The following is a 25,555-nucleotide window of genomic DNA, read 5'->3' as shown; positions in this document are numbered from 1 at the left end:
ACATGTTTATGAACACACAGAGGGAACGGATATACATTAACAATCTTAACCCAGCAAAATGGGTCAAGTTTTAACAAGAATCAGGTTCTGGTTCATCGTATGGGTCCATAAATTCTTGTACTGGCAATAAGGAAGGGCAGCAGGAATATAAAAAGGGTACAATTACCTTTTTTTGAATCTGGTGCCAAGTGTCTTGTTAATGGTATGTTATGTACTACAGAACAGCCCTGAAAGTACCAGTTGAACCTTGCAACCAGGAAACAAACCTGTTGTGTACCTTCTGCAGTACATCAACATAAATCCTGCGATGTGGAGTCAGCCTGGTTGTTACTGTTTTGTTTTTAACGTATTCATCAACGACCTGGACGAGGGGACAGAGTGTATGCTCAGCAAGTTCGCTGATGATACCAAACTGGATGGGGTGGCTGACACCCCAGAGGGCCATGCTGCCATCCAGCGTGACCTAGACAGGCTGGAGAGCTGGGCAGAGAAGAACCTAATGAGGTTCAACAAGGACAAGGGTAGCGTCCTGCACCTGGGGAGGAAGAACATCAGGCACCAGTATAAGTTAGGGGTGGACCTGCTGGAAAGCAGCTCTGAAGAAAAGGATCTGGGGGTCTTGGTAGACAGTAAATTATCCATGAGCCAGCAGTGTGCCCTTGTTGCCAAGAAAGCCAACGGAATTCTGGGCTGCATAGGGAACAGTGTGGCCAGCAGGTCAAGGGAGGTCATTCTCCCCCTCTGCTCTGCACTGGTGAGGCCACAACTGGAATATTGTGTCCAGCTCTGGGCTCCCCAGTTCAAGAGGGACAGGGAACTACTGGAGAGAGTCCAGCGTAGGGCAACTAAGATGATGGAAGGGTTGGAGCACCTCCCTTATGAGGAAAGGCTGAGAGAGCTGGGACTCTTTAGCCTGGAGAAGAGAAGGCTGAGGGGAGACCTTATTAATGTTTACAAGTATCTAAAGGGTGGGCTGAAGGAGGATGGAGCCAGACTCTTTTCAATGGTTCCCAGTGACAGGACGAGGGGTAACAGGCACAAGCTGGAACATAGGAAGTTACGATCAAATATGAGAAAAAACTTCTTTATGGTGAGGGTGACAGAGCGCTGGAACAGGCTGCCCAGGGAGGTCATGGAGTCCCCTTCTCTGGAGACTTTCAAGACCCGCCTGGATGCAGTCCTGAGTAATGTGCTCTAGGCAATCCTGCTTTAGCAGGGGAGTTGGAGTAAATGATCTCTAGAGGTCCCTTCCAACTCTGAAAAATCCCATGATTCTGTGAAGGAAATCCTAAGGGGGATGACACGTGGACTGAGAAAGGTACTTGCCCGTCGGTTGTGCACCAAGGCTCCCTGCTCATCTACAGGCTCCTCTTTCTCCCCTTCTTGTTTCTCCTCCTTCTCTGCCACCTGAGAGAGAAGCCCAGACTTAGTTTGTCAAACAAAATCCGGTGCTGTTTTAAAGTTACCAAGATTCCCATGGTAATCTAAGGTGCAAAAGGTTTAAAAAAGGCCTCCTGCACTTTCTGTTCTGAAGATTCCAGTACTGTATTAGACCAGATTCCACACCACAGAATGACAAAAATATATTTAAAAAAGTGTCAAGGGTTTTACCTCATTGTCACTGACTGCTGCAGGTCCCTCGGGAACTTCCTCCGTTTGTTGACTGCTGTTCTCATCCGATGCAATGCCCTGCTGTTCCATTTCTAGTTCCTTTCGACGGGCTTTTCGCCGGCGTGTTTCTGCCCCAATCAGTGTGCCTAAAACAGGTGGAGGTAGGTGTTCTGCAGCATTTGGGCTACGTTTCTGCACAGGGCAATTCCGGTTCCCCTTGTGACACGCACAGTCCACTTTATAGTTGCTGCTCCAAAACACAAACATAATTCGTGTCACTCTTCATTTCTCAACCCTTGTACAGAGACATTCAATGCATCTCCTACTAAACATCTCACCACGTGCCAAAGCAAGGACAGCAGGCTACCTTATGGCCTCTATTGGAGAATATGCCAGCAGAACTGGACAGAATAGCCGGAAAATGCAATTCAGTAGAAAACGGAGCAAAATGTAGAATGCGAGGAAAGGGCTGGAGGAAGATGTCCAGTCCAGGAGGGCAGTGGAGAGCTCCTGGGCGAGGTGAAGGACTCACCAGATGTTGTACTCATAGTCAAAGGCGATGGTAACCTCTGTGTCCTTGGCAATGGTGGCAACAGCATAGATACACAGGTGGATCATCCCATCAGCAATCACATGACGAACCTTGTTAAACAAAGCAGAGAGAAACTAACATCTCCACAAGTTGCACTTCTTAATTCCAAGAGGGAAGCCTCCTTCTGCAAAGTAGCTCTTATCTATCCCATGAATAATTAGCCTAAATTCTCCATAGGGAAAAGCCTGCTTCACTGCTCTTGTCTCATCCCGTGCTTTTCCACTTACACTTACTACCACCTGCTTACCCTAACTATCATTCTGCAGCCAAAAGCAAGCCATAAAAGAAACCTTTTCTTCCCAAAGAATACCCTCATGTTCCCAAACTTTCTCATCTTCCAAGTATATACCATCAAACAAGCAAGAGATGCAGACAATTTACCCCATTTACTGCACTTTAAGTCTGAATAGCCCTAAGAAGGGAATGCACTAGGCCTAAGTAAAACATATTGCAGTGATGGTGAAGAGAGAATTTACCTCTGCATTTGGAGTGCAGGAACGCCTGATGAACCTGGCATCATTACCAAAGGTGCGGGCATCAACACACATTTCAACGCCATTGAACTTGGAGTAGAACAGCACAAAGGGATATGGCCTGGAGAAGTAACAGAATGTCTCAATCCCAAAATACCCAATTCCCATGGCTCTTATAACAGGTGTCCCTCACGTCACTGGAAGCAGTGCTTCCATCAGCGCTATTGCTCTGGACACTTAAGCACTTCCATCATCACAGTGAAACAGATCTACTTCAGAGGGTTTTGGTCCATAAGCGGAGCATCAAGCTGAGGCTGTATATTTAATTTCACGTTTCTATGGATGGCACAGCTGACAAGGGCCCTGTAGAGGCCCCCACAGAGACACTAGTCTCTCCGTGCCATGATGCTCTCATATTAATCACTTCATAGTACTCTTACTTTTTGAAGAAATGCCCATTGACCTCGAATTGCTGTCGTAACATAACCTTTCCTCGATACTCAATTATGAGGGTATCTAGGGCCAAGTCTCTTGCTGCCCTCAGGATCTTCCGGTGCTTCTGAACCCGAGTCACCCTTCCCAGCTGCAGCTGTAACAAAAACCAGAGCAAAACACGAGAATTTAAAGCAAAGGCCTCTAACTCATGAAGAATATTTTATCTATATGAAAAGAAAAATTACTCTAGTAGCAACACACAGAAACTCTGCCAGGTGAATACATTGTTTATTCTGTAACAGTTTAGTAACGACTAATGACCTTGATAATATTTATCAAAAGCAAAGAGTATTTATTCCTTTCTTTCAACAGCAAGTCTCACAAATATATCAGACCAAGTATTTCAGTCTTGCAGCTAGGAGGCATAACCAGACCTGTCAGTTGCTGCTAACAGGGAACTGCTCTGCAATTACGGCCACTGTCACAGCCTGAATAACTCAAATCTTCCCTAAATTGTGGGTTGTCACATATTCAGAGGAAAAAACCACAAGCTTTTCCTTCTGCAGAGGATGGGAAATTCTAGCTAACAGGCCAAAGACTTAAGCTGGCAATTTCTATACCCACCCAGAAACTCCTCTTCCATCTGCCTGCTCAACTAGTGCTATAGATGTTGGTTTGGTTTGTGGGGTTTTTTTTAACACGAAGAAACACATTTTTCACTAAGCAGTGACAGGTTGCTGAATCTTCTTTATATGTTAAAGTCTACAGTTCTATTACAATGGATTTTCACAACAATGTGTCTTGACAGTATGAAACCACAACATTCTTTAAGCACAGACATCCAAATAAAACACATTTTATGGAATAACGGAAGGGATATTATAAGTACTAGTGCACAGGAAAGACTTCTTCCATAAAAACAAAGTACTTCTCTTGCTTAACAGATTGAACTTCTCTGCAAGTAAAAATTGTGTGAAGACGGCTGGCTGCCTCACCACAAGAGCTGTGCCTGCTCTTTCCTAAGCATGCTATTCACCACTCATAAGGACCCAGTTTTAATACTTTTCCGGAGTGAACTGAGGCATAAGTGTTCTTACTTCAGTAGTAATGACAGTCATCTATCTAAATCAGAAGTAAATCACAAGATTTTATTAAAAGCAAGCTCCCAACTTCTACTGATAAAACTCTCTTGTTAGAAACAGCTACTGAGCAGTCTGCTCAAATGGATAAAAATCACATTAGCTTAAGAAGGGGGTCAGTCTGGACAATGACAGAAGGTATGATGTTCTAACCTTGTGGAAATAAAGTTAATGCCTTAAGGCAGCACTGGGAACCAAGTGAAACCCTCCGTACTGACCATATGAAAGTACTGAACGACAGACATATTCATTTTTTTTGGTAGCAATCTTGTATGCGCTCCGAATTAAACCTCTTTGGGAAGAAGATGACTTCCGTTGTTTTAATATGACATTATACTGCAGATCTTGGATCACCCAGTAAAGAAAGATCTATTTATTGACTTCTCTTACTCAGGTCCAGGATAAAGACAGCTTTATAAAAATATTCATTTGAAACCTATGCAGATGGGAGTGATGGTCTTGCTATTCCAGACCTCCCCTTAGAGATATAACTTGCCTATGTTGTATATCTCTTTTTCATACCACTGTATCTGCCAGCAATTGGAAAAACCTGCATGCATGTATTGAAGACAGAAAAGCCTTGCAGGGTGTCGTTCATCTCTTCTTATCTCAGGTCCTGACAGAAGCTCACAGAGGATTCCCCAAGTCTACTGAACTGGCATAAAAGAAACATGTTATTTCCAGATTAAGAAGCCACACTGATGCCCACAATTTCTGATCAACAAACCCACGACACAAGTGAACTGTAGGATAAGACTGTTTACATTGCTGAGAATAGTGACTGAATTATTTTAAAAACATTGGATACACTTTGTACTATCCAACTGTGGTAACAGAGAATAAATAAATGGGACTAGATTTGTCAGTGCATGACAAAAGGAGATAAGGAGAAAGTGTCTGAAGTTAGTAGGTAAATTAGGTCTGAGACACAAGCGTGTCTCCAGTTGAATAATTTTGTTTCTATACTACCACTTGTTTGTGGTTATAATCGGTTTCTCATCTAAGCTGGCCCTACGCAGGAGGGTTGGACCAGACCACCTTCAGTGGTTCCTCCCAACCTAAGTTATTCTATTACTCTATCAAATTATCTTAGTATCTTTCAGAGATGGGAGTTCATGTCTGGTAGCCTTCACTCTCACCTTTGGCCCATGACTGAGTTGTATTACTGTTCACCTCATGCTGGAAAACAGCTTGGGGTACACAGGTGGGATAAGGTGGGGTGGGGGGAGAAGAGAGCCCATGAAAGGAAAGAGAAGCTCTGCATCTGTAAAACTTAACAATTATTGGAGTTTGGTTAAACAGGAATGATCTCATAGCTTTTCTGATAAGACCCCAGCTCAGCTTGTTTTCATTCTCTGAATTTAGAAATATGAAGAGGATTAGCTGCCATGCTTTCATGTGTGAAAAGAACAAATGATTTTATTCATGTCATAGGCTAGGGATTGCTGACTGCTCATCAGACAAAACTGTTCCGGTATGTTTGCAGAGCAACATCTGCATAATACTCAGCGGCTTTATTTTATAAAGGCCCTTTTGCTCTTCACTTCAGAATGTGAAATCAATCAGGGGTTTGAGCTCAAGTCAGCAATTATCAGAGGCAACAAAGGGCAAATACTGACCCTGGGTTTGGTTTGGCAACCAGCAGGCAGAAAAGTGATTCACAGCTTTCAGTCCATCAAGCATCTGGCAGCAGCCAGCACTAAGATGATTTTATTCACGACGCTGAACAGCTTCATATTTTCACGAGTTTCCCTTTGCATCATTAGGGCAGTTGAGAATTGTTTTATCCAAAACATTCCAATGAGCAAAATCCCGTATCCTGCATGTATAACTCCAAACCCATTCTTCCCTACTCCTCCTGGCTTGGGGAAGCTGTTAGGTCATGCTTTCTTTGTCTTTCTCTCTTCTTTTTTATTTTTTTTTAAAGTATACACTTGCATCATTGTTTACCCAAGTCAAACAATTCTCTCAACTGTGAGAGTATGCAGGGCACGTAAAACATGTTATTTTTATTCCTTTCTCCTCTATCCAGATTCTTCATGGCCAAATAGAGCAGTTACGATACCCGTCTTCTACACACAGCTGCTATCTGCATATTGACACGACCTCCCTAATTTTTTTTTCTAGCTCAAAGTACCTATTTCCTTATCTGCCAGAAAAGCTATTTTTACATCCAGTGATGATATCTAGTTAAAAGAGAACTGATGCAAACCAAGAAGCCTTCTCAGTTTGCCTAACCAAGACGAGACAAATGAGTGGAACAAAAATAGAAAGTTCAGGACGAGAGATCACGCACTCCACACCTGTGCAGGCTATTCCTCCTCACAACACTCCGCCGCCATCTGCTACGCAGAGAAAACAAGGATGACGTAAGGGTTGACAAGCAGCAGCCTGGGACAGCCCACCTGGTCTTTCCTCAGTATCCAAGAGGAACTACAAAGTCACTAAAGTCCCTTTATACTTTCCCAACATGCACAACGATAGGTACCTACCTACAGCTTGTTTAGAGTAACTGCAGCTCCCTATGAAGTTTTGCAACTTTCTATCTTTTTGTTTCTTTGGGATATATCACATTTGCAGTCTTCTGATTTGGAATGCTGGCCACTTTTCCCTGTGGGAAAACCTATGTCTGTACAGGAAGGGAGAGGGCAAGAGAGCATGACAAGAACAAGCACATACATGTATATCTTTCATAACCATGTACTCCTGCTGTACTCTATGAAGGTGAGAAAGAAAAAGAAACAGCATATGTTTTATTACTTAGTTCAGGACTTTTCCTCAAACTTATATGAAGGAGACAGAAGAGTTTACATTTAGACTTGGAAAATATTAAGATTTCTAGAGAAGCAGAACTTTTTCTTTCCTGTATTTCCTCAGTTGCTCTCTTTAGGAAGGCTACTCACATAGCCAAGTAGAAGTGTTTCTCCCCAACCCCCACAGAAGTCTTATTATTGCAGGACTAGAGGCAAGAGTGGAAGGAAGTTGGGTCCAAAGTCCTCTTTCTGCACTCTCCCTTACTGGCAATATCTGTGCTCTGCCTGATGTGCTTCACCTACATGAAAGCAGAGGGAAAGGTGAGAGGGAGCACGTGAACTTCACAGAGTGGTGAGTCAGCTGATATAAACAAGAATGATTCAAGCACAAACATATACCTGATATTCAGGTTTCTGACTCTGCTCCCCTTCTACAGAAGAGGTGCCCCACATCTGTTTTGGAGCCCATCCTTTTCAGTTGCACCTATCTCCATTCTCCTGGACAAGGAAGCCCCACAAAGCCTGAAATGAGTGGGAATGCTGCTCTCTGTTCAATGAAACACGGACCAGACGAAACATCAGCTGAGAAGAGTAGTAGGGAGGACACACACCACACAAACACATCCTTTTCCTGTTTCTCCTTGTCTGCATGCACTCCATAAAGCTGGCAAGACACCAATCATCGCACATCTCAAAAGAGAAAAGTTACTGGGAGACAGCTCCCTAAAATCAATTACAGTTGTGCAGTATTTGAAAGTTACCAGAGTCCAAAGAGTCATCCAGAACACTGAAATAATGTTGAAAAATTCTTTAAAATAGTTTTCCACACAGCATGAGCCAGAAAAAAAAAAAAAGAAAAAAAAAGGACTGGAAAACCCAGCTGGAAAGCAGGAAATTTCTATCTCCAGCAAGTGGTAGATCTGGTTCTGCCTCAAGCCATTCAGCGACCAAAAGTATTTATGGTAAAATACCTGTGAACCATATCACAGAACTGTACAAAATATTCCCAACTTAGCAACACTGGTTTGGTTGAATGCGAGTGTTTCCGAATCTGTCTTGGTACTGGCATCTCTTCTGTTCCCTTTTACATCACATCTATGCCCATCGGTCTGAAATGACATGACCAGCTACGGTATTTTTCACCCATGCCCACACCTTATGCCTAAAAACCAGCGGACCTGACCTACCCCACACTTCTGTCACAATGGTTCTTACCTGCATCTGGGATCCGATAACAGTATTATTGCAGGCCAACTCTGTTTTGTTGATTGTGTCTAGCATAGCAGTTTTGCCCACATATTCTTTATTAGAGTTCAGATGACGCTCCAACAAGTTCTGTACATCAGCGCTGTATTGGTTAGTAAAAGCTTCTTCGTACTGATCTGTCCAGAGCCGTATTCGATTCTCCCACCCTTCAGCTGTGTTTTCATCCAAGGCATGCGCTTCAGAAGGGGAATTCTGCACCAAACAGCAAAGGGTGAATGGCTGCCGCACAACAGGAAAAACCTACCCACAGTGCTCTGAGCGTATGAATATGCTACAAAAAAGACAAATCTATTCCAATCTAAGAAAGCGTCGGTTATGAGAACACTTTTTTCAGACCCTACATGCTCCAAAACATCGTACAACAGTGCCACTTAGGAATCTACGGACAACTCTGTGCAGGACTAAGACCTCTTGAGAGCTGGTACTCGGCACTGTTACATACAAGAAAATTAAGCCAGTACATGGCCAGAAAAAGTTCTTTTTAAGTCACTTTGGAAAAATAATTAAGTAGATTAAAAAAAGCAAAGGAACAGAACACACAAAGGCAAATAAATCTCACATAGGCTTGTCTTACAGTCAACCCACTCATGTCCAACATAACGCTAGATGATGCTGATTGTATCTCAATCTTTGCACTGACTGATCCCAAAATACTTCTGAACCCTCTAGCTAAATGGTCACAAAGGTTTGAAGAAACTGAAAGTAAAGCATAAGCTAACACCCAGAGGGTTAAAACTGCAAGTCCTAAGCAGTGTAAAGAGGAGAGGGCAAAATCGGGTAATTCATTTATACCATCTTGGAGGGAAAAAAAGAAGCTGGTAGAAAAAAAATATAATTAAGCTTCATTCATTACTCGACAACAGTTGAAGTAATTCAACAAATGATATTCCAGAGGTCAGTAACTTAACTGGCTTCATAAGGGACTGACACGCATGTGACACTGAGGTATTAGTGACAAGGACCGCTGAAGAACAATCGTTTTTTTCATTATATATATTAAAAGCATTAAGAGTTTTAATGCATTTTTACCCTCTCAAGGCACTTGCATACTATGGAGATAGGTGCATACAGAGAGACACACCACAGGATTGTCTTGTTTCCTCTGAGCCACCTGCTAGGAGCCAGTCAGCTACAGCACTGGGGTCAGGTGGAACTGAGTGAGCTTCAAGGCAACTCTTGTGTTTCTAGGATCATGTTTAGCCCTAAGCGCAAGCCTATTTTTTTTGTCAAATAAGCTTTGTATCAGACAGCCACACCTACCAGTATTTCATGAAGTCAGAGATAACTATATTGTCCCATCCATCCCTAGTTAAGAGGGTGCTGAGAGAAACAAGGCAACACTGCTAGGGACACCCAACATTAAACTTGTGTGCTACTTTGATGCCCAAGCTTAAAATACCTTTGATGTAATCAAATGATAACTGACCTCACAGAAGTGGCCACAACCAGTTCTACATTCCTTACATCAAACACCCCACTCCCAGGTGTCATGAATCAGTCATATCTCTTGGAACTGGATGACATTAGCTCACAGAAAGCGATGAGCTATCTAAAGCAAAAGCAAGGCTCAAGGTGCAATTCCTGTATTACCCTTTCGAACAGGCCTACTTGCAGTGCGTGGTAAAGCTTGCGATTATTCTGAGGCTGGTCCCACAATCAGAAATTCCCCAGGCAAACCAAGAGAGGCACAAAGCTACAGGGGGGAAAAAAAACCCACCACCATCACAGAAGCTTCTCAATTCCACTCACCTTCATCCTCAGAGACTTCCGTGATCCCTCTCGAAATGCCTGTTCCCCGAACAAGGAGAGAAAGAGAGAGAGAAAAACCAAAAAGTATTATATAACCTTTCCTCAGAATTAGCATCCCAGAGCCACACTAGATCTTACTCCAACAGACCAACCCTTAACAAAAGACAGCAAGAATTACAGGAAGACCTACGCAAGAAGCAATGGACTTGAACAAGAAGACTCCACAATGCAAATCCAGTGGAAACTGCTGAAAAGCTTGATGGTCAGGATTTCTGAACTAAAAAGGCCCACATCATATTTAGTAAAAATCTCAAGATCAAAACCAAAACTGTCCTGACTAACCCCACTTGCTCTGACAGAAGAAAGGGCCAGCAACAGAATCAAGCTGGTTCACAACAAAAACCCTCACACAGCTCCTGCTCTCAGCCTTGTTTTTAATCAGTGCCTACCAGAAGAACTTCAAGGGAAACCTAACCTCAGGAAAACCATAGTAAAGCTGGCAGATGATGGGAAAGAACCAGCTGCTCACACGCTTGCATTCCAATATAAGCAACCCAAAATTATTTCAGCCCCCAAACCCTTGCAAACAAGACAGTAAAGTCATCCCTTAACAAATGCTCATCATTACCTACATATTTTTCCAAACAGGCACTACCTCTGTCCCTGAAGAACAGCACCAAGAAGCTCTGCAGCCCAGATTCCTTAACATAGCCCGCTAAGAAATGCCATGCTCCCTTCATTTCTCATTCCACTCACAGACTGCCCCTTTGTCACAAACAAACAGACTCCAAAAGCTATTTCCCCAAATCCTAATGGAGCAGAAGGAAAAATATGTGAGTCCAAGCTCTGAGCATGAATGGACAGCATTGGGAAATAAGGGTGGAGTTTCAGTAAGGTAATTTTTAAACAAACAGCCACGTACTCTAGCAGGTCACAAATACAAGGCGTCACATTATTACATGAGAAAGAGCAATTCCTTACAGGACAAAAGTTTCTTGCCTCATCTCATTCCACATACCTTGATCTTTTTGGCCTTTGGAGCAGTGCGAGCTTTTTCTGTACTCCTCTTCCTCTTCTTAGGTTTGCTTCTACGGACGCGGTTGACAGTCAGCGTGATGCTTGTGGGGGTGTGCTGGGTAGCTGTGTACAGCACTGTAGAGGGAGATAGTTCTTCATCCCAGCTCTCAGTTGCACTGCTGTCCCCACCTATAGGGAGGAGTGCTTCATTAGCAACATTTTAAGAAAGAACCCTTATGTCCGTTTTCATCAAGATAACTTGATGACCCTGCATAGCTTCTTCCCTGAGAAAACCATACCACCTCAGTTTTCCCACCCAAACTGGGAACAGTTCTCCCAGACTTCTCACAGAATGGCACTGATGAACATTTTCCTTTTCCATTCACAAGATAATCTCATTTTCCCAAGAGCTAACTGAGGTGAGGCAGAAGGAGAGGAGAAAATCCCAGTGGTTGGGAGGCAAAGAACATTAGCTGGCACTGATCACAGTTAGATGACTACAGCAGCCAAGAGACAAAGGTCTTGTAGAAGAAAAGCAAAAGTCACCATTATCAGAATTACAGCCTCAAGCTCACCTGACACGTTGTCCTGCTTCCGGCGGCGGAGTCTGATCACCTTCCCCCTGCTCATTCCTCTGCCAAAGGAGAATGCACAATTGAAGCTGGTTTGTAGGAGTAAAGTCACTTGAAATTCAACAGGATGTCACAAGATGCGTGCCCTCAGTGGGGCCCAGGATGATAAGAACATCGATTTAACATCCTCATCTCCACTCCTGGTGCCACCAACACTTGTCAGGCTGACAACGCAAAGGAGGAGGGTCAATACTAGGGTAAAGCACTGGAAAGAACGCTCCAGTTAGCAAAAGGAAGTCTGTCCCACAGCCCGAACGTGACATGGTTTGGTATGAGAAGTCAACATGAGGAGCAGTCCAGATCTGCACTGCACCAAAGCTTACCTGCACTTTTCACACTTGAGGAGGAAACCATCTTGGGAGACACTGCAGTGGCACCAAGTGGGAATTGATTCTCCTTCTGAGGAGCTCTCACTGTCCCCGGAGTTCTCCTCATCAGGCGAGTGCAGGCCGTTCAGTTCTGCACGAGGTATAATGGTCTGAACAGGAGGAGAGGCTGGCGGCGTTGGAGGAGGAGGGGCTCCATAATTATGATCCTGAAAACGAGTATTTGCAGTACTACTTTTAACATGAAGATATGATGCCTAGAAACTGAAGTCCCAAATCCACAGTTCCCAGGTTATTATTTAACAACTGGTGTAAAACAGTAGTCTGAATTCCTCAATCTACCAAGAAGGTAAAGCAATAGCTCTGAAAGCTGTAAATTATTTTCTTCTGCACCGATGAATTATAATTTAAAACCTATGAGAACAACTAGGCTATTTCAACATTAGCTGTTGTGCTGCTAATAACCTGAGATGACATCAGTGGTCAAACACTGGAACTGGTTGCCCAGAGACGTTGTGGAGTTTCCGTCTGTTGAGATATTCAAAACCCAACTAGACACAGTTCTGAGCTACCTGCTCAAGCAGAGTCAGCTTGAGCAGGGGGGCTGGAGTACACAATCTCAAGAGGTCCCCTTCCAACCTCAATGATTCTATGACATCCTGTTCATCCCATAGTTTCAAGCCACGCTCCCACTCTTCCTGACTGTTCTTTGTTTCTCATAGTCATAAGTTACCAATATGAAAACCTGCGCAGTTGAAACAAGTACAAATAGTGCACAATAAACCAAATGGGGCATAAAATTACCACCAGAAAAATATTATATATTCATACTTCATTCATATACTTCATTCAGTTAAAAATCTATCACCTAGAACACTAATAAAACTTGCTATAGAGTATGCAAGACTTCACAAACAATAAACACACAAATGCAAAATGTATGGCAGAACTCAGCTGTAACTCAGTGTTCCCTAATAAATAAGCCAAAACTCCTAAGGCTTACCAGGCAAAGAACTATGGAACAAGGAGAAAAGAGTAAAGTAGACAGTAAAGAGCTGATTCACTGCAGAGAGAGTACTCACTGCGTAAGGCAGCCCGCGATAGCTGTGTTTCTGGGTGGCCCCATAGCCGTGGCTGGAGTACACATTCTTCTCACTGACAGCTGGACTAGCTTCCACAGACTCTGGGCTGCAGAAAGGGCCAGAAGTAAAACCCATCAATATAACATCATTTTTTTTTTTAGTGCCAGTATTTCACTGCTCTTTTCTATTCAACACATGAGCTCAAAATGAAGAAACTTCATGAAATTGAGGTCTTAATATGCGCTTCACTGGGCATCATGTGTGCAGAAGTTGTACAGGATGAACCTGCTTTCAACACAGGGAGGCAACTGAGTAAGGGCCACCCTGGATAAATCATTAAACTGTGTCTCAATCTGGGAAGTTAAAAAGATAATTAGCATGTAAGAAGCTCAGTTTCCTTACAGTTGAGGAACTTGGGTCTAGTTCAGCATTCACATCTGAACTCAGCCAGCCTAATCTCAAAGCCACTGAACAGTATTGCCATGTTATCTCTGCAACAGCTTATTTCAAATAGCAGCTAAGCAGCTTTCCTGCATCTGTGCTTGCTTCTCTCCCCCTCAGACACTAACTGTTAGCCAAGTCCAACATCCTGCGACAAAGTCTGCGTGAAACCTGCAGCTATCCTGATAGCAATGACCAGGAGTCGGAGATTCCTGCTACAAAGAGGCAAGAAAATTCATGACCTGGACAGCCAGCAGCCACAAATCAGATTCACCCTGTGCTGTCAATGCAGCAACATGGTGTGCGGTGTGCTGAACAGGAAATTTGCTGCTGAGGTACAATGCACTCTTCCACCACACGGTGGTGAAAAAAAGCAGCTAAAAATGAAAGGTATATCCCCTTAGCAAAAAGCTGCAGAAACCCTGCTCAGGGAAGGGACAGCTGCAATTCAATGCAGGGAGCATTAGATAATGAGACTACAGACAGAACACCAGCAAGGAATCACACTGGCTGATACAAGCAGGAGATACAAGTCAGCTAACCTCTGTACAGATTAGAAGTAGGGTCCATATCAGAATACAGCAGAATATTACTCAATCATGTCTGCAGCTGAAATCTTCTTCAGAATTTTAGCAGGGAGCTGAGCAAGCAGGAGCGAAAAATACAGGAAAGGAAAACTTTACCTTGGACCGCTGCCGCTCTGGTGAGATCTTGCAGGATTCTCAGCCCTACACTGTCAGCGTGAACCAGGCAGTACTCAAACACCAACGGCCAGTGGTCACGCGTGGGGCAGTGTTTAGGCACCACCCAAGAACACTAACCCCTGCGCCCTTTGGACTTCCTATTAGCTCTTCAAACCTCTGCTGCACTGAAGTTTGCCCCACCCTGGCACTAAACCTGATATACTCTCCAATGCACTAACCTTCTGAGCTTCTGGCTTACCCTGGAGTAAGGTGGATCTGTCTTTGCAACATAAAGGAGCAATAATTTATTGTACCAAGAACTGCAGAAAGTAGGAGACCTTAAACTATGCAAACCCCACTTCCATAGCTCAGGGTTTAGGCGCATGACGTGATAAATTCAGTTCTTTTTCAATATAACTACAGCCAGCTAAATTGTCAAAAGCAGGAGATACGGGCAGAGATACCTCTCGGAGGATATACTTCTTAATAAAAGACACTGTGTAGAGCTTGCCACATAATCCAACCTTGCTGGATCTTTGCAAGAGTCCTTTAGGATTTCCAGATTGGTACAGAGTTAAATCCATGCAGGTTTAATTGTATTTTCAGAAACAACATTAGAAGAAAAAGAGCCTAAACAGCCTAAGCACCAGGTCCGTCCTCTGTCCAAGTCACCCACATTCCTAACTACAGTCAGCCTGGAATACCAGCAATGCTGCCGCAAGCATTAGCAATAAAACTTCAAGATTGTTGGTGCAACGGTGTCCAGGGGCAACAGTGCTGGGGCCCATGCTTCCTCAGCAGCAGCCCGCCAAGGAGCTCCAACAACTTCCAATATGCAGTCAGACTAACACAGCAAAACTACTCTGCAGCCTCCACGGCACCCTCAGATGAACACAAACACCCTTCAGCTTTTTTGCCTCCCCTCAGATATCAGAGGCCGGGGGAAGATGCAAAAGCTCAGCCTGAAAAGAGGGCCAGCTAGTTTTCCTTTTACCTTTTTTATCTTCCCCTCTGCCTTCCTGATGCACATCTTTGAAATCAATCCCTTATAAGAGACAAGAAGCTCAGGTACCCCAGACTTCATGCATCAAATTAGCTGAGTTTCAAAGGAGAAGTGGTGGATGGCCTTAACTTTGAACAGACTCATGAAGGACACTTCAGCAGTAACTAACAGTGCATCATGCAAAGTCTGCAGAATAAAGTCCTGGCATTCACAATTTTTAGAAAACATTCAGAGAAACCAATTCAGAAATCTTCAAAAGCCTTTTTTCAAAGCACTCCAGCCTAGCCTCAAGTTGGACCTACAAATTTCTTCGAACCAGGGAAAAAGAAAATGCTTTGCAGAAGGTTTACAGACAGTCTTTTTGATATTTAAATGTTACAAGGGACATGCATAGATATATCTGGCTCTCCTCTCTACCATGCTTAGCTCTGAAAGCAAAGTGCCTAGTACATGAGTAAACTATTTAGCACTCTTTCTCCTGTCATAAACAGTTTAAAATTCCTGCATGCTGAGTCTTTAAAGTGCTGGTGTGGGAGAAGCATGGTGACAAGCAATCCTGCATGTTAAACCTTAGAAAGTGAAGGATCATATACTCACTGCAGATGAGTGACTTACTAGATTCTGACTCCCTGTTTAAAAACAACATGTAAAAATATGGGCTTTAGGATGGAACGAAGCATCACGACAAAGAATGCCTAGAATGGGGCCAGTGCCAAGACAGACAAAAAAGAGCATTAGCAGTCTTGCGGGGAGTGCGACTGTGCAGTCAAACCCAGCGCGTAGTCAAATCAGGGCAAGATGGAAGGGAAAAAACAGTGATTCATACCCTAACTCGCTGCTCTTACAGCTCAAAATTAATAGAGTCTGGAGCAATATCTGTTCTACACTGATTAATCTGACATGCAGGTATTTGCACAGTCAGTACCTTTAAATAATACATGGGGGAAATCTATCTCCAAAATGCCCTTTGTAAATTTGTTGTAAAGGGATGCTACAGTCCGTATTTCAAAGAAGGATGCAGGAAAGCAGGAGGTAGAAGCACACAGAAATAACTCGAGCCCTCCCTCTCACCCCCAACAAAAACACAGTACTCATCTGAGCTGACATCATTCTAACAAGGGTTTTAAGAAAAGATCACAATGCACTATTTTCTGGATTGGAAATGTTTCCAACTCCTGCAGAAGCATACTCTTTTAAAAGAAATGGTAAGTCTCCTCCAACAGGCCTCAGAGATAGGACTACGGTGAGAGCCCTGCACAGGGTCTTGTGGCAGGAACCCTGAAGGTGTGCTTCTTGGAACGTGCTCAGGGGCAGAAACAAAATAAAGGTGTCTACAGAGGCTGATGCTGTCTCACTTCTCTGGCCAAGCTCCAAAGGGGTCCAGAAATCAGTCATGTAAGATTGGTACTGAGACTGAGCTAGTAGGCTCAGCATGCTGACCCCTCATACAACACAGCTTTTGGAAAACGGGCTGGTTTGTACCTTGCCAATGTCAAATGTGAGTACAGCAAACGCACAACTACCTGCACTTGAGTACAGACTTAGTAGCTAAGCTGATATAAACCCCATAGTTGAGTGCCTCATACTGTTAAGAGTTCTCATATTGCCCGTCTCCTGTGTCAAACTTACCAATTGCCATAACACTGCATTTGTTAAACACTTGTCTCTGCATTCATCTCTCACACAGCCAGCGGAGCAGCACCCCCTTTCTCCCGAGTGGAGAAAGCACCGGCACCGATCCTGCAGCCCCACTCCAGGGCAGGCCTCTCACACCCTCCCCTCCTCCTTCTCCTCCTCCGTGGGGTAACACTCACTCCGATCCTGCAGCCATGTCGGAGTAGGACGTATCTGGTGTGGTGACTCCCAGAGGGATTGCAATGCTCATGACGCCCGTCGGGGATCACGGAGTCCAGAGGGCAGCGACTGGCCGCTCCGAGGGCGGAGAGGAGCCGCAGAGCCTCGGCCAACACGTCACGGACATGGGGAAACCTACCGGGGTAGAAACAAAGCATTGCATCTCTGTTACAGGATGAGGTCTCCCTGTATACCCCTAGAGAGGGCTTTCACAGCAGAAGAAAAGCAGAAATAGATTTCCATCAGTGACATGCCACATCATTTTTACTTCATTTTCATATGTGGGGCCAGGGAACAGGTAGATGGTAGTAGTTTGGTGGGGGGGTTGTTTGGTTGGTTTTTTTACAGTCTTGGATTGACATGCAATGAGCTGCTCTGCCATAAAGCCGATAATGACAGTTCCCCCCTCCCCCAACTAAACTTACAACTAATTATCAGATAAGCAATCTATTAGCTCCTTCTGCATATAAGCAGCAGCTGTCACCTATCAGCCACAGCCCTCCATCAGCATTTCCTAACTGCTTCCCCAAACGAGGTGCAGGCAAAGCCCCAGCTGGGAGGACAATGAGACAGAGCCAAGGTGGACTGAGCTGAGACCTCTCGCTCAAGACCAGCTTGTATTTGCATTCACTGGGCCCACAGCACGGGCAAGGGTGACCAGCAGAGTGGCCATCCCCGCACCACTGACGGCCTCCCCTCGGCAAGCGAGGCCCATCCTGGATTCTGCACCGATTACTCAGTCCGACGAGCCCTGACGCAGCGGGCCCCGACTTTTCTGAAAATCCCAGCTGACACCTCCCCGTGACAGAGCCACGTCAGACGTCTGGGCGCTCGCGCATAGGCCGCTGCGAGGAGAAAGACGGCAGGGCCATTGGCTCGGCACGGGGAGCCGGGGTGAGTCACGGCGGCATGGCGGGGAGCAGCCGCAGGGACGGCAGGGAAGCCTGTGCCCAGGCTCCACCTTCCCTGCTGACCGCAGCGTTTCGCTAAGGCAGCCAGAGAAATCGCCGATAAACTCAAACTTCCGAGGGTCGGATGGCAGACAGAGGTAAAACAGGATCAGCTCCTCATTATGTAAATAACCTCAATAACCCAGACGTTCATAAAGGAGCCATTATTCCACGCAGCTCTAAAGGAACCCCGCCACGGTACAGAGCAAGCATTTCAGCACACAGCAAAAGTAGCTCCAAAACCAAAGGAAAAAGGGCGACAATTTAGCCACCCTCTCTGCACGTTAAACTTTAAGGGCAGCCCTGAATAACTTTCGGCAGCCGTGCCCCGGATCCGGCAGCGCGGATGAGCCAGGCTGCGCTCCCAGCCGGCCGTCACATGCTCCCCGGCATCTCGGGGCTCTGCCAGCAAAACCCTCCCGGGCTACAGAGGGGCAGCCAGCCAAGTCCTCCCGCGGGGAGTGAATTTCTCACAGGGAACTGCCTTTGGACACCACAGTCCAGCCATTGTTTAACAGATTAAAAAAAAAAAAAACGCCCCAGAAACACAAAAACGCACACTCACTACGAGGGCAAATGAAGGAAGAGTGAGAGAGTCAAAAAGTTTAAATGCCACACACTATATTGCCTTTTTCTGTCTTAAAAGGCAAGCCGCTTCTCTTAGCACAAGGGAATACTTTCCTTCTTCAGTATACATCCCTAAGAGAAATCTTTCTGATATTATGACAGGCATACAGTGAATTGCAGAAGTAGCACATAAAGATTTCTACGTGGTCTGTGGCAATTCCCTGTTATGCCCCAAAGCAACAGTCTCGCGGGGAGGTGGGAGATGGAAAAGAAAACAGGCAGGACTCAGCTCACAAGCACCTCACACCCAAGACACCCCAGGTGTCCCTGAGTGTGTTTTTTTGAAATATAAAAATAAAAGGACCTTTAGGAAGTGTCTCATTTATCCTTTCTCATGCTTGTGACATTGACACCAGATGAGACAAACCGCTGCTAAAATACAGCTAAAAGCTACAGACATCAATCCCTGCTTCAACCCAGAGTCGCATAAAGCTCTGGGAAAAGGTTAAAAGAAACAGGACAGGTTTCTCAGTTTCTGAAGCACCTTTCCCGTTCCTAAGGGACACAGAACCCTTCCCTCCCTGCTCCCCGATATTTTTAAATACTTACTTAGATTATTTTTTTTTCATGGCCTATTGATCTCTTGCCTTTGCCATGACCATACCCAGCTGGCAGCAGCCTGAGATTTCATCAGGACTAATTCCAGACTCCTGCCTGCTTGTGACTCAGCAGAACTGGAGGATTTCAAGTGCAGCTTCTGGACTCGAGCGTCACAGGGTATCTGGTCAGTCCCGGGGCAACTGGGACAAGTTTTCAGCCACTTCTCATAGGAAACCCTCTTTCCACCAAGGCTGTTCAAACAGCAGACTGTTTCAGTGCAACAGAAACTCCCACTTTTGGGAAAGTGATTACTGGAGAATCATGAAATACCAAACAGAAAGGTTAGACAAGGCAAATTCCAGTTCAGTCGCTTTTGTGTTGACCCAGCAGTACTTGCCCAACCATCGCCCATGCTCAGATTTTGCTGTTTGTTGCTGCTGTTTTATGTGTACTTTCAACTCTGACAATGTAACATTCAAAATGAATTGCTGAGATGAATCTCAAGTGCTGTCCAAGACCACATCACCTTCAGGCTAGATTACAGTCTGGTCTTCATGAAACTTGGCCCGGTAACACCCAAAACATCAGCCTGCACAGAAAATACTGGGGTTGAGATCAAAAAGTTTACCCATCAAACTGGCTAATTTCCTGCATATACAATCCCCAAGCTCCTTCCTACCTCTCCCCCCTAAAAATATACAGCTGTATCAGAGAAAAAAGTTGCACCAAGCTCTCTCCAGTGCCACTGGGAGAAAGTTTTCCTAAAATTCAAAGTCTTAATGAAAATTTGATGAGCTTCAAACCACAGCACAAACCTATCTCCCTTGTGATACAATTCTTCATGAAATCAAATAGAAACAGAAATTCTGATGGCCTAACAGATAAATCACACTTAACTGCTTTTGAAAACGCAGGATTTAAAGCTATATCTTTTTTCCCACGTTTGGCATCTACACGCCTGCCTCCTTAACCAGTCATACCAGTATAAAGACACCTGGTCTTCCCCAACATCATCAGAACAGCCCAGATGAGCATCCACCCGCACAGCCACCCCAGCGCTGGGATCCCCAGTTCTCACTCAGCACACCAAGGGACTCACCCACTTTCCGACCAAAAACCATAAGTGGTTGCCTCAGCTAAAATGTAAATAGATGCTATTCAATTATTTCAGGTAACATCCTGTATCGACGGAAAGGACTGTAATAAATCTAAGCTGGCCAAGCGAAGGTTAGGCAACACCTGCTTTAACACTGAATTTAATTTTCAAAACCCTATTTAGGATGCAACAGCCACAGCGCTGCATTGGCTCACTTCCACAACCACTGCCACTCACGTTACAAATAAAGCAGATGCAGAAAATTTACTGCTGGAAACTCTTTTCAGTACTTGTGGTGTTAAAAGTAGTAGCAGGGGCGATCAAGCACGGTCAGTCAAACAGTTCGTTAGAGCTTCCACCTTCAAGATGTGGTTCTTCCCGTTTTCACTAGTGGTCTGGTCTCACAGACACCTCCGGGCACCCGTGTGTGCAACACTTGGTGACAGACTCTACAGAAATATTTGTGAGAGCCATGAAAAATTCACCCGCAGACAAAAGCCCTGGGCACAGCCTCACAAAGCGCACTTGTTAGCTAAATTCAGATGCCCTGGCTCCACCAACACTCAGTGCTGCTCGGGGGGTGTTAGACAATCTCAGGTCGGGGAGAGCCCTGCCCTTGCACCCTCCCATGGTCACAGGCTGAAGGCGAAAGCAGTTACCAAGCCAGACAGAGAGATTCAGCCTGTTTCTCCGCAGCATCAGTGCCAGTCTGTGAGTCTGTGTCTACAGAGGACTTAAAATATTTTAACGCTGTGCATCCAGCGTCTCATGCATTGCTGGGAATGATAAGAAGGTAACGCTGGTACAAAACATATGGTGGACAAACTAAGAAAAACCTCTTCCGATTATATACAACTTCAACACACGTGCCAGGGGAGGGAGGATGGGGAAATCCCCACTGCCTGCACTGACAGTGGCCACTTCTCACGTATCTCTTGTTCACAGACAGCAAAGCACAAACAAGCGCTTCCTTTATCACTCCCTACCTCCAGTTATTGAATTCCCCAAACTGGATGCAGACCCGAGACTTCTGACAACCCAGGATCGCTAGCATCCAAATGATACCCGCCATCCTCCTCTTGGCAACAGGCCCGCAGGTCACCTATACAGGACGAGCTCCGTATATAACGAGCTGTGCACCTTTATGCTCCCAAGCTAGAACCAGTCATAAAATTCAAAGCACATTTTTCTCCTGCATCTCACGCTGCCATAGGCCAGAGCCGGTGACAAACTGGAAAGAGCAGCTCTGCCACGCTGCCTTCCTTGGCATCCTCTCCATCAGCCTCATCTGGGACAGAGCCAGCGAATTCTGACCAGTTCATACTTATGTTGCCATGTGCATCAGTAGCAAACTTCTCTGCAAATGGAGCAGTATAAAAAGCGTCAGCAGGCTTATGGATCTTATTCATTCACCTTTTCCCCTGTAAATTTCAGAATAGCCAAAAATCTACAGGACATCTAAGGTAAGCATGAAGTGCTTCAATTACCGTACTTAAAACGTCCCGTCTCACGAGCTGGTGCCACCCAAAATACACATGTGGTCCCCCGAGTTTGAGCAAGCACTGCCCGTTCTTTCCAGCACGCTCATAAACCTCATGTCAAGGGCAGATCCTCACAGAAGGGCAAGCACCTTTAGTGCAAACAGAATCAGATCAAGGGGTTTTGCATTTAAAAAGGCTAGCTCAGAAATGCATGAAATTCCCAGAATTTCAGACACACCATTCCATAAGGACACTTACACAGAGGCAGGGGCAGAGCAGACAAATCCTTAAGTCATTTAGTTGCAACCTACTCTGAAACATACAAACTTCTAGAAGTACTGAAACTGTGCCTCAATCTACCAATATAAACGCTTAGGTCTTCTCTGACAACAAGCTGGTTTCACTAAGCAGCAAGGAAACAACTGTGCCAGTTTTGAAAAATGAAATATTGACACGAGTATTTACTGTTATCATTAGTACCATATATCATCTGCTAGCTGCCTGACAAAGCACCACGGCAATCCATCCATCCCACGGGGTCTGGGAGAACTCAGTCCTGGTCTACACCAGAAAGGATCAAAGTAACGGGCAACACAAGTATTCATTACTAACTACATATGCATACCGTGATAACCAAATTATTGACAAATATAGTGCAATGGTTAGAGATTTATCTCTAACCTTTCTTAAGATTCTCTCCTGTTTTGTGCATAAGTAGCTACAGGCAAAAAGAAACACTTGTACATTTGGGTCAGAGTTCTTGCTCTCTGGGATCTGGAGAACCATGATAAAGCACCGACAAGCTCTTAGAACAAGAATAACAACATTTAAAAATTGTTAAATGTGTCAAAAAGCAGGAGCCCAGCGAGACCCGACCCTGCTCACTGTGCTGCACAAGACCTGGAGTCAAGGATCTGGGAAAGGTGAGAATGCTGCTTTTCGGGACACGGGCGATTTCAAACAGCTTTTGGTATCCACGGGCCTATGCATCAAGTTAAGTTGTTCCATACAAGATATGAAATCATATTAACGATTCCCATTATTCTTAAAGTACTTTATGGAAGCACTAGAAACTACCTCGCCATGTGTCTATGGACACACCTACACAGCTAAAGTCAGTGTGACAAAGCAGGTCAGTGAAGGCTATTGCGAACCACCTTTAAAACTGAGGTTCAAGCAAGTTTAATTGATTTTGATAAAATTTGGTAAACAGCTGGAAACTAAAAAGCTTTTGATTAAATTTACTTAAACTGGGTTTAAGATATTTTAAGGCAATTCTGTCATGTCCATCCATGGGACTGAATCGTTTTATCTGATGAAGAAAACATCAGTTTTAGTTAAATTCCTCCGCAAACTACAACTACTCCCTAAAGGACTACAAACGATGACAGTGAGCAACTGAAATAAATTAAACCATCAAGCAGAGAAATTACGAAACGCATAGTCAAGTAGTCTCAGCAACTGACCCAAGACTGCAGAGATTACTCAGGAAAGCAGAAAGAATAACCTCAAAACTTTGCTGCCACTTCAGCAGTCAAGAAGTTATGCAAAACCTCTTTGTTCTGCAGACAAAAAAAAAAAAAAAAAACAAAAAAAAAACCCAACAAAAACCTCCTATGTTTTTCCTTTTGAATCACTAAGGATTTCAGGTATTATGATAAGAAATACAAGAAAAATGTAATAAGAGATAAAGGAAGGGGAGATAAGACTTTGCTTCCAGAAATACCTTCTACTTGACAATTCAACCACATTCTTTACAGTCCAGTACACTCTGGAGGTGGAGACGTCAGACAAGGGTTTGTTTGGACTTTCTTAAAAGATCTAATTTGCATCACGAAACATTACTGGAAAGTTTAATTTATATTGATTTGAAATTGGATGAAGAGTCATACATGAGGATAATTCCATAAACAAACCCATGCCAAATTAGAAAGGGGAAGCAAATTACAGAGTAGGAGTGATGTGTGGTAGACCAAATTATTCTGAGGAACATCTATGGAGAGGTGGCAGGCAGACACCAGGAAACTTTGCCTGCACCCTACACTGATGAGAAGGGACCTAACTGTATTTGCGTGGTCTGCACACAGGGTCTGCTGAGCAGGACGGCAACAGAAACGATGTTTAAAGGAATAACAACCTCAACATAAAGGGAAAAGGACTATCCCAACCAAGAACTTCATATCAAAGTCTTCATAACCTTAAGGGCCATAAACAGAGGAAATCTTCCAGAAAACTTCACAAGACGATACTTTGAAAATCTAGCAACCGATATGAAATGCTAATACCTTAAAAATGTTAATCATCAAAATAAAACTTAAAGAACAATGGTAATAGTGGAGAAATTCAGGAAAATCCCATAGACTCAGGAAGAATTGCTGGCCCGTTCCTATGCTGAAAACATTGTTTTACATTGCCTTTCGCTCACAACAGAACAAGTTGTTGTTGAAGATGACAAATTCTTCATACACTGAAGCACTTAAAATATTTTCAAAAGTGAGAAGCAGGTGACCCACTAAAGACTTTTATTTTTGCAAATACCGTTTTCCATTCTTTCCTGAAAGATATACAGCAATACAAGAGAAAAAAGAATTATATATGAGACCACACAGAAATGATGATACAAAAATTACTAAAGTAAATGAAACAGGAAAAGAGGAAAAACATCCCTTTTCTTTCAGTTCTACGAACTTTTGATTTGGGACAGTCATGGGGGAAAACTATTCTGCAGCGAGGGGAACACATCCTAATTGCTGTGCCGGTTCTATACTCTGACATAGTCACTCTTTTCCCATGGGGTGAAGGAGAACAGTTAAATGTCTGTATGTCACAAAAATAAGAAATTGCAAACAAAAAGGTTCAGAACCAGTATTCTGAGATTAAGGGCTTGACAACTAACGTCCAGTGAATCCAGCTGTGGCAGCTGATGTTACTGCGCGACTGAACCCTCTAAGCCTTTGCCAAAACAGCTGGCAGGACAGAAACGTTGCCATGTCTCATCAAGGGCAGCTGATGCCAAGAAAATTGGACCGAAAGCAGATGCAGGTAAAATACATATTCCCTTTTAGATACTGCTATGGGGCAATAGATTTCTGCTACAGGGCAGAGCAGACAACTAGGAACAGCAATACTGGAAAGCACCGCTGCTTAGTCTGCCACACCTCGTGCATACAAATCCTGTGCTTCCAGATTCAATTTAAGAGGCCTCCCTACACCAGAAAATGGCTACGGTTAAAACAATACTCAAGATTAATTTAAATAATGTAAATGACACTGGTTTAATCCTAGCAGACCAGAGTGTTTCTTTGTTCTGTATTTTGTTACTTGTGAATGTAATAGTATTCACATGAATGGTTCTACCTGTGTAACTATTAAATTTTCTTAAGTAGACAAACCCTGAATTAAAAAGGTTGTCAGACATCACCCCCCTCAAAATAAAAACCAAACCAACAACCACTACCCTTCAGACCTTGAAATTGTGTTTTGAAGGGATTTCAGAGAAAAGCCTATACCACATGCAAGGTCAGACGGAAACAATAAAGGGCAATAACTAGGATCAAATCCAAACCCAGAGAATTACAGTTCCCATGAGAATCCGGACAGTCCAGAGTCACGGGAAGTCGCTGAATATAGAAGGGGAATCAGCAGAATTTACTGGCACAGAGCAGCGTCCCGAACTTGCAACCAGTGGAAGGCTAACCACAAACAAGCTGCCAGGAGTAGGATTGCAACCTCCAGTCCCAGAATTGGAAAAAAGATTTCTCCGTAATCCCACTAAATACTCTCTGCCTCACAGGTCTGGCTGTAC

At 44.1% G+C, this 25,555-nt stretch overlaps 1 protein-coding gene across 4 annotated transcripts in view; it reads right to left on the bottom strand.

Moving 5' to 3' along the window:
• SETD5 (SET domain containing 5) overlaps nt 1–25,555 on the bottom strand; it is a 68,921-nt gene that overhangs the window by 25,138 nt on the left and 18,228 nt on the right. For 2 of the 4 annotated variants that reach the window (XR_008468642.1, XM_054215834.1), the window contains exons 2-13: nt 17,017–17,191; nt 13,076–13,181; nt 11,991–12,202; nt 11,611–11,669; nt 11,037–11,224; nt 10,019–10,057; nt 8,219–8,461; nt 3,117–3,265; nt 2,680–2,797; nt 2,144–2,253; nt 1,612–1,858; nt 1,327–1,407 (exon numbers count right to left, since the gene is read on the bottom strand). Coding sequence is in view for 3 of the 4 variants with exons in the window: in XM_054215834.1 (XP_054071809.1) it covers nt 1,327–1,407; nt 1,612–1,858; nt 2,144–2,253; nt 2,680–2,797; nt 3,117–3,265; nt 8,219–8,461; nt 10,019–10,057; nt 11,037–11,224; nt 11,611–11,669; nt 11,991–12,202; nt 13,076–13,181; nt 17,017–17,087 (1,623 nt within the window). In the remaining variant the exon portion in view is untranslated. The remainder of the gene's footprint in view (nt 1–1,326; nt 1,408–1,611; nt 1,859–2,143; nt 2,254–2,679; nt 2,798–3,116; nt 3,266–8,218; nt 8,462–10,018; nt 10,058–11,036; nt 11,225–11,610; nt 11,670–11,990; nt 12,203–13,075; nt 13,182–17,016; nt 17,192–25,555) is intronic. The other 2 variants (XM_054215835.1, XM_054215836.1) reach the window with 2 other exon arrangements.

This window comes from Rissa tridactyla, chromosome 10, assembly GCF_028500815.1.
Source record: "Rissa tridactyla isolate bRisTri1 chromosome 10, bRisTri1.patW.cur.20221130, whole genome shotgun sequence".
Classification (NCBI taxonomy): domain Eukaryota; kingdom Metazoa; phylum Chordata; class Aves; order Charadriiformes; family Laridae; genus Rissa; species Rissa tridactyla.
Note: the sequence above shows the minus strand (reverse complement) of the source record. Positions and strands in the feature narration are given on the sequence as shown.